The following is a 14998-nucleotide window of genomic DNA, read 5'->3' on the forward strand; positions in this document are numbered from 1 at the left end:
TAGGAAGAGTCACCAGAGACATGAATGTTGCTGCCGAGGTAAGTAAACTTCTCAACAAGGTCGACACTCTCTCCGCAGACACACATCTCTGATGGCTGTCCCCAAGATGTCATTAAAGGCTTGGATCTTGGTTTTTATTCAGGACACTTGCATGCCCAGATATGCAGACTCCTCACTCAGTATCTTGTGAGCTCCGATCAGAGCTTCCAATGAGTCCGCAAAGATCACAGCATCATCAAAATCAGTGAATCTTTCTTCATCAACAGATGCCCTGCATCTGCTGGACCCCACGATCCTGCCCAACACCCACTCTATGCAAGCATTGAACAGAGTAGGAGTAAGAACACACCCCTGATGAACCCCAGATTCAACTGGGAAAAATGCAGAGGTTCTGCCTCCACTCTGCACAGCACTTACAGTACCATTGTACAGGTGGATCATGATATCCAGCAACGTTTTGGGGTGGTCCTGGGACATCTCAGGTTGTCCCAAAGGGCAGCTTGATCAATGGTGTCAAACCGTTTATGAACATCGACAAAGGCTGCAAAGAAATTCTGCCGATATTCACGTTTGTGCTCCGTGAGATCCCTCAGTGCCAGGATACTGTCAATGGTAGACTTCTTATGCATAAAACCAGACTCCTCCGGTTGCTGGTCGGTGAGCAAGTGATCACGGATCCTATTGAGGATGTCCCTAGCAAGGACCTTACCTGGCACCGAAGGCAGTGTTATCTCCTTGTAGTTGCTGCAATCCAGGCGATTACCCTTCCCTTTCCAGATAGGGATGGCAAGTCCTGTTTTCCAGTCAGTTGGGATAATGCCCGCCTCCCAGATGGAAGCAAAGATTGTTTGCAATGCCCGGAGGATAGCCTTACCACCAGCCTGGAGAGGTTCTCCGTGGATACCCCAGGTCTCTGCAGCCTCCCCTACCTTCAGCTGGTTCACCACCTGTGCAATCTCAATGAGTCTGGGTGGTCCGCAGCTTAATTGGAAGATCTGCCTCAAGAACCGTGGACCCAGAGATGTTCAATGTCCTAGCCAGAGGATCAGCTTTAAACAGTTGCTCTAAGTAGCCAGCCCAGTGGAGTCACAATTGCAGTGTCATCCGTAAGGACCATTCCATCACCTGCCCTGACTGCGACTCTGAGGAACAGATTTGGATGTGTGTAATGCTTCAGTTCCTCTATAAGCAGAATGTGGATCACTAGACCATAGATGGTGTGTCACCTACTCACAGATTTCTCTAACAAACACCTCCTTATCTGTCCTCAGCAGCCATCCTTCTCAGTTCCTGGTATAAACCAGAGTTGCCATCATGCCGTGTGCTGCAACTCTTCTTGATAATATCCTGGGAGCTCTGCAAGATGAAACACCTCCTTCTGGGCACACTGGTAACACCAACACAACCCTCCGCAACCTTCAGGGCCTTGTCATGGAAGGTCTCCCACATCACATTAGGATCAGCAGTTGCACCCAAGTCTGTAAGTTCCTCACACAAACTGCATTCAGACTCATTAGAAACTGCATGATCTTGGAGTCTGGCCAGGTCTGGCCTCATTCTCTTAGTGGGTGGTAGCCTACTGGACCTAAGCTAGATCTTCAGAGTAGCAACAAGAAGTCTGTGGTCAGCATTCACAAACTGGCCACTTCTGTAGACCCTGCAGTTTTGTAAGAGACTCCAGCATTTGCCCACGAGGATGTGATTGATCTGCGGACAACCAGTATTTGAATACCAAATCCAACAATGTGGCTCAGAGTTCTGGAGCCAGGATCCAGTGATCTGCACATCCCGATCTTTTGCATAGTCAAGGAACATGGAGCCATTTTCACCACGGTCGCCAGATCCATGGGGCTGACACAATCCTTATAGCCAGCCCTTGTCAGTTCCAGTGGTCGCATTGAAATCCCCCATGACCGGAGGAGTGTCATCTCTTGGGCACCCATCAACCACCAAGCGAAGCTGCAAATAAAACGTTTTCCTCACCGAGACATCACCCACCACAGTTGGAGCATACACTGAGACAACAGACAAAGCACCCAGAGAGTGCCTTAATCTGAGTCTCATAATACGCTTGTTGACATTGGACACCATTGGAAGGGCCGATCCGCCACAGCAACAGCTGTTCCCTGCGTATGATAGCCATCAGAGTGACCATATCAATAAAAGTGTAACCACATACAGAGATCTGGTCAGTCCCATGTCTGCTCACCTCAGAGAGTGCCACCACTGAAATGCAAGGTTTATCAAGCTCCACCGATAGCAGACGAAGATGATCATTATGCCAGAGAGACAAGACGTTCCATGTGCTTACCTGGATGGGCCGCCTTAAATTCAGACCTGAGTGCTGCCATGCAGCTGGCTATGCCTCGGCACCACTCTAGTTCTGATCCCCAAATGGCCCAACCTCATTTACTCTCCAGCTGTTTTGACTGTTCAGGAATGATGCTCCGAGGTCTTTTCCCCCATCCCCTTCATAATGAGAGCAGCCTTCCTATTGGCAACTGCAACAGAGCTACTCCCGCAAAGTGTAGAAAGAAGTCCGTCCTGTCTGTCGTTTTGGAACTGTGTGATGTGTGTTTTTTTTTTTTTTTTAAAATGACGGCTGGAGTGCCCCTGCCACCAACCCTCAAATTTTTCACTGCAATTTGGAGGATCGTCTGCAGGGCAGATGCAGTTTCACGTCATACCCAGGGCATGCATACATCATAAAGATATAGATTAAGTTATCTGAAGTAAATTGACCCTTATAATACAATCACAACATTCAGTGATATTGTGGTATAATGATTATCTTTTTTTCCATGATTCTTGTTTATTGATTCTTGTAACTGTATGCAGATAACACAGTATCAGCAACCAATCAGTATGTTATGATGGCTATGAACAACAAAGGACAATATTTTGTGGAGGTTTAATGCAAGTTTTCATGTAAGTCAACTTGAGAGATGCTTATACTTTGAATCAAGTCAGCCTTTAGCAGTGCATTCAAAGATAAGTTGCAGTCATGTTGTCATATTGATTAGTGTATTTTGCCACATCTGTGTCTACTCTGTTACACCAGTTTGACAATTATTGTTGGGAGTATTGTCTGTGTTGCAACCTTTTTATTTGCCCCAACGTTCCCACTCAATGTTTAAGATGAGTCGGGTTCCATGGCCATTTTTGACTCCTGTGAATATTTTACAGTGCATGCAGAATGCCGAATGATTCCTGCAAATGTTGAGAGTGTTTCAGTGAAATACAGTGCCCTCCATAATATCTGATTCACACCTCTGCTTGACTGTTGAAAATTAAAAATTAGGTAATTCAGATGTAGTTAATGTGCTCATTGTAGACATTAATTTAAGAGTATTCACATACGTTTGTGTTGCACCGTGTACAAATTAAAACACCTTTTCTACATGGTCCCCCCCCCAAATTTCAGGGCAAAATAATGTTTTGGGCAATTGGTGTCACAGGTGTTTGTGATTATCAGGCACATGCGTAAGATACCTAGGCTTGCTTCTATGCTTTGGAGTTTATAGCTGACATTGTTCAACATGAGGACATGAGCTGTACCAGCGTAGTCAAAGAAGCCATTATGAGGGTGAAAACAAGAATATTCTGTGTGTTTTCTCATCATTAAAAATCTTTACAATTGTTTAACCACACCATAGGTTTTGGAAGTGACAGAAATCAATTTCATAATTTCTTTTGTGCAGATAACCAAGGTGCTGAGGTTGTATTGAGATTCATTGTAGTTAGGTATTGGTCACTAGAGCTTAATTTTAATTTAACTAACTCTGCACTGGTCTGTTTTCTAACTGTTTGCTAGATTAATCTCATCTACTGATAAAAGGACATTTTTCACACTTTTTCACTAGATTCCATCAACCTTAAAGTTAATATTACTCTCTGGTTGTGCTTAAAAAATATTTGATCACACAAGCATATTAAAATAAAGACAAATGATAGCAAAAATGTTATTTTACATAGTTCACTTAGAATTCTAAAGTAGAGCATGTTGTAGAGGTGTGTTGAGAACCTATGACAGATTTAGATAAATTAAGGTGATTCAGACATTTTCGTTAATTATATCCTTGAGCAGAGGCATATTACATGTGAGAAAGATCACTCTATGCTATCTGTCTCATGCATATTCAGTGAAATTTAGCACTTTTTTGTTCCCTGAGAGTTAGGGTGTTCCTTTACCCAGTCACTTTTTGGTGGCAGGGAATCCCTTTTTGTTAATGAAGTATTGATGGGGGGACCTGGGTACACCCACTGGGCACTACATGTGATAGCAACAAACAGCCACAGCAAAGGTAGTGATGCAATGATGATTTGAGGTTGGCATCATGTGGTACTGACAGTGTGAGCTATTCTGTTGGGAAATTGACACATTTCCCTGGAGCCTTTGCTTAGTGAAGATAGCAATCACAAAGTGCATGCTATGAAAATGTCTGGCCCCAGCTGTCACAGAGTGTTCAAAGCAGAAGCAGAATATATATGTTAGCAAGCTAGTTATTGTACCATTGAATACAAAATATCGTTGTGATTTCTTACAAGCGAAATCCTTACTGCAAGCAGTAATTTAACCTGTATGTTCCATTTACTTTTTTAGTCTTTTAAAACATACATTATATGGTGCCTTTCTTCCAAGAAGGGTGATTGGTTAAATGAGTGTGAACACTGAATCTACCTTACATAGTACAAAGTCAAATCATTTGCCCTCAGCATCTGTCTTTATCATTTCTTATTTGTATAACCTTGATTAGATTATGGTCATACATAGTTTGAACTTAAATGTGCCCTCTGGCTGTTGCCATTGGGTATAAAGTATTACTTTCAAATGGGCAGATGGAGCTGTGTTATATTGTAGATATACAAATCATAAAATAAATTGACCTTTAATACTACAGATAAAATGTTATTTAATATAATTCATCATTTCTTTATTCAACTCGTAGTAATTTTCTTAATTTGAAAAGCATATAGACTCAGAGTGATTAATCTTGCATGCACATGGATTATACTCCAGTGCCATGGGGCACTGCAGCTAATTGCCATTGTGCATAGCAATGTGACAACCTTAGCAACCACTTGTATGCCACGATCTAAAACGGTATTATCTGGAGATATTTAATTATGAACTGTTGTTTTAGGGTCTTCTTTTTAATGACATATCAAAGTGCTTGGCTGTAAATCTGCAAAGAATATCTTAAAAAAGGTCACAGTGATGACTTCCTGCAGAGCTGCCATGCATCTTCTCTTTACAGAGAATTTCAGTTTGTTCCTATTCTTTTAAAAATAGATAGGCAAAAATTTTATGCTGTATATTTAAAAAAAATCTTTTTTTTTTTCCTATTCCTATTCTAAGTCTAGTGGTTTGAATTTTCATTTCATTAACACAAAAAAACTACATGTTTATTAGTGTCTCCACCTCTCTCTATAACGTGATCTTTTTTCAGTCCCTTAATGGAGGCCATAAACTAGTACATAGTAGCAGTAAACATGGAAACAGTGTGCCAAAAATGATCACTTTTATTTTGTCCATGAAAGGTAGCACTCTTCTACTGACTTATTTTTTAACCCACTTAAACATAACCATCAAATTATTGTAGAGGTTTTAAATATTAAGTTCATGCTATACTATACTTTACCCCTGCTCGCTTTGCTGGCCCATCTCAATACCCCCCACCTGTGTTACGCCGCTCATGTTGTGAAGAGGGGGGCTGAACGCAGCCCAAGGAGACGCGATTGAGCCTCCGACATCCCCTGTTAAACAGTGATACAATTTCAGATTTAGAACATTACTTGGGATGTTGTTACTTATACTCCATAAATTTATAACTGAAAGACAGCATTACATTCTTTGACCATTCAAATATATGACATGTGCTTTCAATTATGGGCTATACTATTGAACATTAGTTTACTTTCAAACACTTTACAAATGACACAAATGAAATGTTTGTGTATTCTATTTACCCATGAAGTGTGCTGTTTTTCTTGTCCTGTTAACTAAGTGTTTCTGTGGTTATGTGTTACTGTTGTATTAATAGGAAGACGTAACATGTCACCAACATTACAATATTTTTCATTCACCATTTGTTTTCCTAACCCACAAATCCTGGTCAGGATTGTGGGCCAGCTGGAGCCAGTCCTTGAGGTGTTATATTTTACATAACCTATGCAGTGAAACAAAGAAAGTGGCAGTGTGGTGGTGCTTCTTTGCTCTTGTGGGTTGATGCTTCATGGAGACCCACGATCCCCTTCGATTTTCATATATACATGTGCACTGACCTCCAAAAGGGTGTAGCAATATCTGAGACAACAAAAGCTAACTCCTGCGTCCCAAGCTAAAACACTTCCATACAATTTCTGCATCATCCCATGTAGACACTTCCCATGGTACATGGGTACAGCAGCTAATTATTCCCAATCAATGACAGTCATACCACATTGTGGTATTGAACATCATTGATGACAATGTTAACTTGTCTACAAAATAGACTCAAATATATTTTGGTGAAGACTAGAACTTTGGATCAGATAACATAGTTTAACTCACAAATATGCACTTCTTGTTAAATTTTTCATGCTAAAATAACCAAGCAGTCATTTTAGTTCAAGTAAGTATTCAAAATTCAATACATAAGTTAGGCCAGAATCATAGTGAAATAAAAAGAAAATGTACCTTTTTCCACGGCGCCCGGAGAGACAAGTAGTGATTGTGACAGGCTAAGTGTTTAAAGAGTAATTTTATTATTTTTGAGAAAAATAAATAAAACCCACATAACTTGCCCCTGCACAAAATGTTTTTGTTTCACTATAGGACCTTGCAGATGACAGGTTTCTCTTAAAAAGAAAGACCAGGTATATTTGAGGCTTTTGAGGTTATTATTAAAAAAAAAAATCAAGTTTTTTATCTCATCAGATTACTATGAATCACAGGCTGAATTTCCGTTTTCACCTGTCCCTTACATAATTGAAATAAATTAATCTATATAAAATACAGAGGCGTTAAATTTATAAAGCTCAGTGTTATGTAACATCTGTTTAATTACCTCTACCACTGAAACAGCCAGGAGGAGAGAACGTTGTGGTTTTATTCCAAATTGTTTTTTGTAAATTGTATTTGAAGTAGTCACACAAAAGTGTGTATCGACATGATTATATTCTTGAAATACTTTCTTAAATAGATTTCTCACCCCATAATCCTTAAGATGTTTGCCTTTTTCAGCAAAACTACAATTTAGATTACATTTTTTGCTGTTTTTTAATCACACTTAAAGCAGGAAAACTTTGTCATGAACAGAGAAGTCTTTGTGAATTCAGTAATTTTAATACAGTGCTGTGACATATTGTTGTAAACCTCAGTTAGTTATTAGCCTCATTTAATCAAGGAAAGGAATGATTATCCATCCTTGTGCTTGCACAGCAGAAAACAGTATTCCTCCATAAGATTTCAAACAAACAGCCCAAGGAGGCTGAGTGGGTCTCAGTGTCAGACAGTAGTTCAATAACCTTCAATTAAATTAGTCAATTAAGTCAGGTGTCCTTTAATTAATATACTGTCTTTAACTGTTACTTAGGTGAAGTGTGTTTAAAATACGCTTAGTGACCATATTATTTTGCAGAAGTAAAATGATACTTATTTGTTCCAAAGAGAAGTAAAGATGAAATAGGTATAGTGCATACATAATAAACATTCCTATTGTAGATCAGTAAAGAGGAATACTTCTTTATCAATATGAGAAAATGACACATTCCCAAAAATTTGTATGCGTGCTTATATCACAAGTGCATTAACACTAGAACCCCTCAAGTCTACGAAAATATTCGTAATTCTGGGCCACCTTAAATTCCCTTGCACCTCATCATCAGCATATTTGTTTTGCAAATGTGTCAATCAGCACTGCCTGCAGACAGCCTGCTCACTCATCCTCCACCGAGGCAGCTGAAGTCAAGTCAGACACAAAATTCTCATAGCTGAAGTCTTTTATTTGGGAGTAAGGTGTGTGGAATCGTATAGGGTAAATAATATATTGTTATTTGGAATACATATATTTCATGTGTGTTCTGTGTCTACAACGATCTGTGTAAATGTAGGATGACAGGAAATACGAGGCAAGAAATGTAGAACACATAAAGAAAACAAACTGTTTTCAAGTTATAGTAGTAATTGACAAAATATTGCTGTGAAGTGTATAATGTGTGAAGACTGAAGTCCAAATATCATATAAACACTCTTACAAATGATATAACAAAACAAATGAGCTTTTATTCAACAATATAACCAAAGAAAAAGAAATAGTTCAGTTTATGTTAATGGTAATGTGTAAAAACTGAAGCCCAACTATTAATCGATACAAAGTAGACACGTCCGCTTGGCTGGTGCAGAGGTAAGGACTGTTGTCTCATAAGCAAAAGGTTGTGGGTTCGATCTTGGGTCCTCCCTGGTTTTACCATTTTGAGTAGTGAGCTGCTATTTTTGTTAGTATTATATAATAAAAACATACATTTCATTTGAGTCTGTAACAGCTGATGTAAATTTATGGTACTCGTAAAAGCTAGCACTGAAGGGATAAAAGCAGACACACAAATGCATCTCAATCATTTCTTCTTGGTGTCTTGTGGAGGAAACAGACACCAGAGTGTCAATGGTGGATGTTACTTTTCCTCACATATGGACAATACACATCAACATGTCATTAGAATGATTTTTTCATTCAAGAATAAAACTGAATATAAAATATCATTCAAGTGACATATTGAAGAAAAGGAACATGTTTTACAAGTACCATACATTTACACAGGATGTTACAGACTCACATCAAATGTATGTTTTTGTTTTATTATGATGATAATGCTAATAATTGCAGCTCATTACTCAAAGCGCCAAATATAGAGACAATGCGAGATTTGAACCTGTTACCTCTCCATTGCTAAACGGTAGCTTATCCAATGCACCATTTGTGCAGATCCATGGCGGAGCAGCGTTACCACTGTGACAGCTGGTTGAAAATGAAACATGCAAACACACACGTATGCAAACATCTTTTATTTTGTACCAACTGATAGTTGGGCTTAAGCAACATGTCAGCCGAGCAGTTTGTTTTTGTTTTGTTTTATTCTTGAATAACAGCATACTTGTTTTGTTACACCTTTTGTGAAAGTGTTTCTTGGATATTTGGACTCCACACATCCTATACTTCATGTCAAAATTACTTTGTCATTACTATAACATATGAAAACATTTTCTGTTTTAACCATGTGTTCAGCATTTCTTGATTTGCATTTCCTCTGTCATTCTATATTTACACAGATTGTTGTAGACACAGAACACACATGAAATGTTTGCATTTAAAATCACAATATTTAGTGGTCCACTAAAGTTCTGTTGAGTGTGTTTACTGTGAGTATTCGATTTTCTGTTTTTTTCCAATTTTTTTATTCTGTTCTTGCTTTTTGATATCTGGATTGTGTATTCAGACATTTTCACCCATGATCCTTTTTGCTTTTTTTGTTCTTGTTAAAATTTTCCGAATAAATGTTGGGGGGGGCCGGGCGGGGTGACACCTTTTGTGTGGCTGACTGGAGGAATTGCGGTGTACGGGCTTTCGAGGCAACTCAGGCCTCTTCTTCAGGCAGGGTGGCGGGAGGGGCCTGGGTTGCCTCGAGGGCTTGCATGTTGTGGTCTTTTTGGTTGGCCATATGGAAGGTGTCATTTTGCTTGGCTTTTCTCTACATTCTTAATGGCTAACATGGTACAACACCCTAGTACTCCGAATAAATATTCTAATTTAAAAAAATAAAAAATAAAAAAAATAAAATAAAATCACGATATTTCATTACCTACATAATTCCTTACAAATGAATCACCAGATAAACACTTCAACACAGATTTCAGCTGTGAGGATTGCAACAGGGTGATGCCTTCATCTGACTAAATAGGAGGTGGGGGGTGTAGCATACTGCATTTTGCCAAACCACACATTTGCAAAATAAAAGTGAGCTTTTAGTACGGTGTTAAGGAGCTACAAGCTGGTGTATGTATGGAAAATTTAAAGAGGTCAGGGACAATGAGAAAAATAGTAAGCTTTAGGGATTCTAGTGTTAAGCGGAACAAATGGGAACAAAAACTCCTCTTTCCCCCCCCCATCAGTGTGCTATTTTTTATATATATTTGTTTATATATTTCACTGTAGTCATTTGAGACACTTTACTGATAAGTGACCTTTTTTCTTTCTTTCATTTTAGTACTTATATAGTTAACCTCCACATGGGATGACAAATTATGTGTGTCCCCCCCATCTCCGGTGATTATGTTTATAGTTCCTGTGCTATTTACTCAGCACATCTGACATATAGGTGTTCTTTTGACAATAACGTGCATTAGAAAAGTAGGAATTTATAATAGTGTATGCATTTTTCTCACACTTAAATAAGTTAACTATAGCCCCATTCATTCATTTTCAAAGTTTTTTCTTTGATTTATTTTGAACCTGTTTGGATGAGGGGGTTATTTATTTTCATTTTGCAGATTTTTTTTCCTACTTAGTTTGACTTTTTATGATGAGCAAAGTTAACCATAGCAAATGCTGTATTGGAAACTGCAAATAAGCACTGATAGGACTTGATTTATTTGTCTTTATTTTAAATGTATATTGAGGATGTCTGACAAAGTCTCCCATGGCTCATTTTTGGAATGCAAAAAAAAGCTTTTAACAAAGTAACGAGAGAGATAATAGATGTAAACACAAAACAAGGGTCATTAGTTTTATATAAGAAAATTATATACAGGCACATATGATGTGTATATGATTGATTTTTTATTTAATAGAGCTATGAAATAATGAAGTATTAATACATTTTGGAATATGAAATATAAATGAGTTAGAAAAGTATTTCTTTTCTGTAATATTAAATTTGTTATGGGCTTATGAAAATGATTTTTCCGTTACATTAAATATGGCCATGCATGAACACCTGTTACATTATGCCTCATGAAAACTACACTAGCAAGACTTTCATTTATTTTGTGTAATTCCTCAATTTAACTAAGATTAGCTGTTCCCATTTGTCCACAAAATACAAAGAATTGACAGTTAAGAAGAGTGAAATAGAGAGTGAGAGAAAGAGAGAGACAGAATGCAGCAAAAGATAGTTTATAAATTATAGAACTGGATGAAAAGGAGTAATGAAGAGGATGAATGGAAGGTTTGTACTGGCTAGGCATTGCAAAATACCAGCAGAATGAACTGTGACTGCAGTCAATGTACTTGGTCTTGTTATCTTGTTTTAAGCTTTCTTTCTTTGAAGTAAGTTACTGTGGATGTTACTGAGTCAAATAAAGTTTTCATCTTGTCTACTAGACTTGTTTATGCTTAATATGCCTTATAATAATGTGAAACAGTTACATGAAGAAGTCCTAATTCTTTTATATGACCCAGACCAAGTTTCCGGGGAAAAAGAAACAAAAAACAATTGTGCTGTTTCAGTTAAAATACACATAGAGGCAAAATAAAGAAACAGTATTAGATTTATTATAGTCTGTGTTTTTTAAAATCAGTTTGGTGATGGCTGCAGGCTTAAAATCTATAGTGATTGTTTTGGCTGTTTGTTAAGCTTTAAGTGCCAAACTTAATCATGTTTAGTGGTCACTTGTTTTTGTATACTGTAGTTCAATCTTTTGTAAAGTTCTAAGGCTGAGTAGGTCACATTAGAATTTAATATGATCTAATTTTATTTTAAAGAAATTGATTACAGTATTTACAGTGTCAATTAAAATCCTAGTTTACCTTTCTAATAGATTTTAAATGGGGACATTTCCTTTCTTTAGAAGCAAGCTTTCTTTTGTGCATGATCATTATTTCAAAAGGAAAAATGTGCTACTGAATTTACACTGTCATGAAATATTAAAGTTGAAGCACATGAAAGGACATTTCTCTTTTCAACTGCATTCAGAGGTAAAATAAAAGACACATGTATTGTTTAAGAACAATTTAGCAACAGGAATTGTACAAAAGAGACTTCATGGCTTTACAATGCAGAAACATTAAAGCATGTGCAAAAAAATTGGTAAGCATAAAATAATTGTCTAGAAGTTCATGTTTACTAAAGCATTCGGGCAATAAAACATTCGACATTACTTATAAAAGTAAAACTTTTTTGACCTAGTAAATTTGTATTTAGGGATGATGTTCAAATGGCTGGCAAATATCTTTTGGCTCTTGATACATTACAAGAGAGAATGTTGCTCTTGACTCTGAATGAAACATTCCTGGACAGACTCAGAAATAACCCCAGAGTTTTAACATACCTTTTAATTTTTATATGTTTTCACCATTATATTCTAGGTGTAAGACCAAGGTATATCCAGATGATTTACCTCGAACAAGTGTAGTAATCGTATTCCACAATGAAGCCTGGAGCACATTGCTGCGCACAGTGAGAAGTGTCATCAGTCGTTCACCACGGCATCTCTTGGAAGAAATTGTGTTGGTTGATGATGCCAGTGAAAGAGGTAAGTTTGAACAAAACATTTTTTTTTCTTGATTAAAGAAAACAGAAAACTCTGTGCAACAGCTTTTTTCTATAAAATCTTTACTTTAGATTGAAAATAATGTTATGGCTTGAAAACATTTTTTTAGAAAATGAAAAAAAAGGAAATTCCTAAAGATTCCACACTAAGATAATAATGTAATGATATCTATATAAAATAAAAATAATGATTATTGAACTGAACTAGAGAGTTTTTCATTTAGTTGTACTCCAAAGATTGTTGGATTTTGTCAGTTTGTTGGTATATAATGCTGCATGTTTCAATTGCATATGGACAGTCAATAGTGGATTGTTATTCTTATTTGGTGATATTTATCTCATGCTTCATAGCTGGTTTTGGTGTAACCACAGCATTTCTGTTTCTTTCCTAAAATTCCTTGTAGGGACATTTTGTGAGGTCAAAGTAAGAATCCCTATATTATATATTCTATTCTTACTTCGATTATTTGAAAGTTAAAAAGCAGGGATGCTTCGATCAGATTTTTTAAGGCCGATACTGATCACCGATTTCATGTTACTTGATTGGCTGATTCCGATTCTGATTTTCTTTTCTTTTATCCCTTTAAAAAACTTTTTACACTAATCTCCTGCATAACCAGACAAACAGAAGTTTTATATCCTGTATTAAAATGTATTTTTATAATTAAATTATAGACCACAGGTGTTAACTATGTACTTTTATTAACAAAAATTCTGTAGGCTTATTATTCAGTGACCATAAAATACAGTTAGGTCCATAAATATTTGGACAGAGACAACTTTTTTCTAATTTTGGTTCTGTACATTACCACAATGAATTTTAAATGAAACAACTCAGATGCAGTTGAAGTGCAGACTTTAAGCTTTAATTCAGTGGGGTGAACAAAAGGATTGCATTGAAATGTGAGGCAACCAAAGCATTTTTTAACACCATCCCTTCATTTCAGGGGCTCAAAAGTAATTGGACAATTGACTCAAATGCTATTTCATGGGCAGGTGTGGGCAAGTCTGTCATTAAGTCATTATCAGTTAAGCAGATAAAAGGCCTGGAGTTGATTTGAGGTGTGGTGCTTGCATGTAGAAGATTTTGCTGTGAACAGGCAACATGCGGTCAAAGGAGCTCTCCGTGCAGGTGAAAGAAGCCATCCTTAAGTTGCGAAAACAGAAAAAACCCAAGAAATTGCTACAATATTACGAGTGGCAAAATCTACAGTTTGGTACATCCTGAGAAAGAAAGCAAGCACTGGTGAACTCAGCAACGCAAAAAGACCTGGACGTCCACGGAAGACAACAGTGGTGGATGATCGCAGAATCATTTTCATGGTGAAGAGACACCCCTTCACAACAGCCAACCAAGTGAACAACACTCTCCAGGGGGTAGGCGTATCGATATCCAAGTCTACCATAAAGAGAAGACTGCATGAAAGTAAATACAGAGGGTTCACTGCAAGGTGCAAGCCACTCATAAGCCTCAAGAATAGAAAGGCTAGATTGGACTTTGCTAAAGAACATCTAAAAAAGCCAGCACAGTTCTGTAAAAACATTCTTTGGACGGATGAAACCAAGATCAACCTCTACCAGAATGATGGCAAGAAGAAAGTATGGAGAAGGTGTGGAACAGCTCATTATCCAAAGCATACCACATCATCTGTAAAACACGGTGGAGGCAGTGTGATGGCTTGGGCATGCATGGCTGCCAGTGGCACTGGGACACTAGTGTTTATTGATGATGTGACACAGGACAGAAGCAGCCGAATGAATTATGAGGTGTTCAGAGAGATACTGTCTGCTCAAATCCAGCTAAATGCAGTCAAATTGATTGGGTGGCATTTCATGATACAGATGGACAATGACCCAAAACATACAGCCAAAGCAACCCAGCAGTTTATTAAAGCAAAGAAGTGGAAAATTCTTGAATGGCCAAGTCAGTCACCTGGGGCCTCATGTATAACGCTGTGCGTAGAACTCACACTATAACATGGCGTAAGCACAAAAGCGGGAATGTGCATACGCACAGATAAATGCAGATGCAGGAATCTGTACGTTCGCAAACTTTCATGTTCTTCCGCTACATAATCTCAATCAGCGTGAAAAGTAACGCACGTGCACGAGCCTTCTGTCCCGCGCCAACTCCTCCCAGAATTATGCCTCTTTGAATATGCAAATCAATATAAATAGCCCTTAAGCTCAGCCTTCTGTGAAAAGACAATGGGAAAAGCACGGGGGGAAAATATAACCCAATTGAGCATGCATTTCACTTGTTGAAGACTAAACTTCAGACAGAAAGGCCCACAAACAAACAACAACTGAAAGCCGCTGCAGTAAAAGCCTGGCAGAGCATTAAAAATGAGGAAACCCAGCATCTGGTGATGTCCATGAGTTCAAGACTTCAGGCTGTCATTGCCAGCAAAGGGTTTTCAACCAAGTATTAGAAATGAACATTTTATTTCCAGATATTTAATTTGTCCAA

At 37.7% G+C, this 14998-nt stretch overlaps 1 protein-coding gene across 1 annotated transcript in view; it reads left to right on the forward strand.

The window, feature by feature from the left end:
• The window catches only part of galnt1 (UDP-N-acetyl-alpha-D-galactosamine:polypeptide N-acetylgalactosaminyltransferase 1), a 510424-nt gene that overhangs the window by 322120 nt on the left and 173306 nt on the right, over positions 1–14998 (forward strand). Inside the window, exon 5 of the mRNA XM_028817413.2 lies at positions 12345–12511. Coding sequence (XP_028673246.1) covers positions 12345–12511 — 167 coding nt within the window. The remainder of the gene's footprint in view (positions 1–12344; positions 12512–14998) is intronic.

This window comes from Erpetoichthys calabaricus, chromosome 13, assembly GCF_900747795.2.
Source record: "Erpetoichthys calabaricus chromosome 13, fErpCal1.3, whole genome shotgun sequence".
Taxonomy (NCBI): Eukaryota; Metazoa; Chordata; class Cladistia; order Polypteriformes; family Polypteridae; genus Erpetoichthys; species Erpetoichthys calabaricus.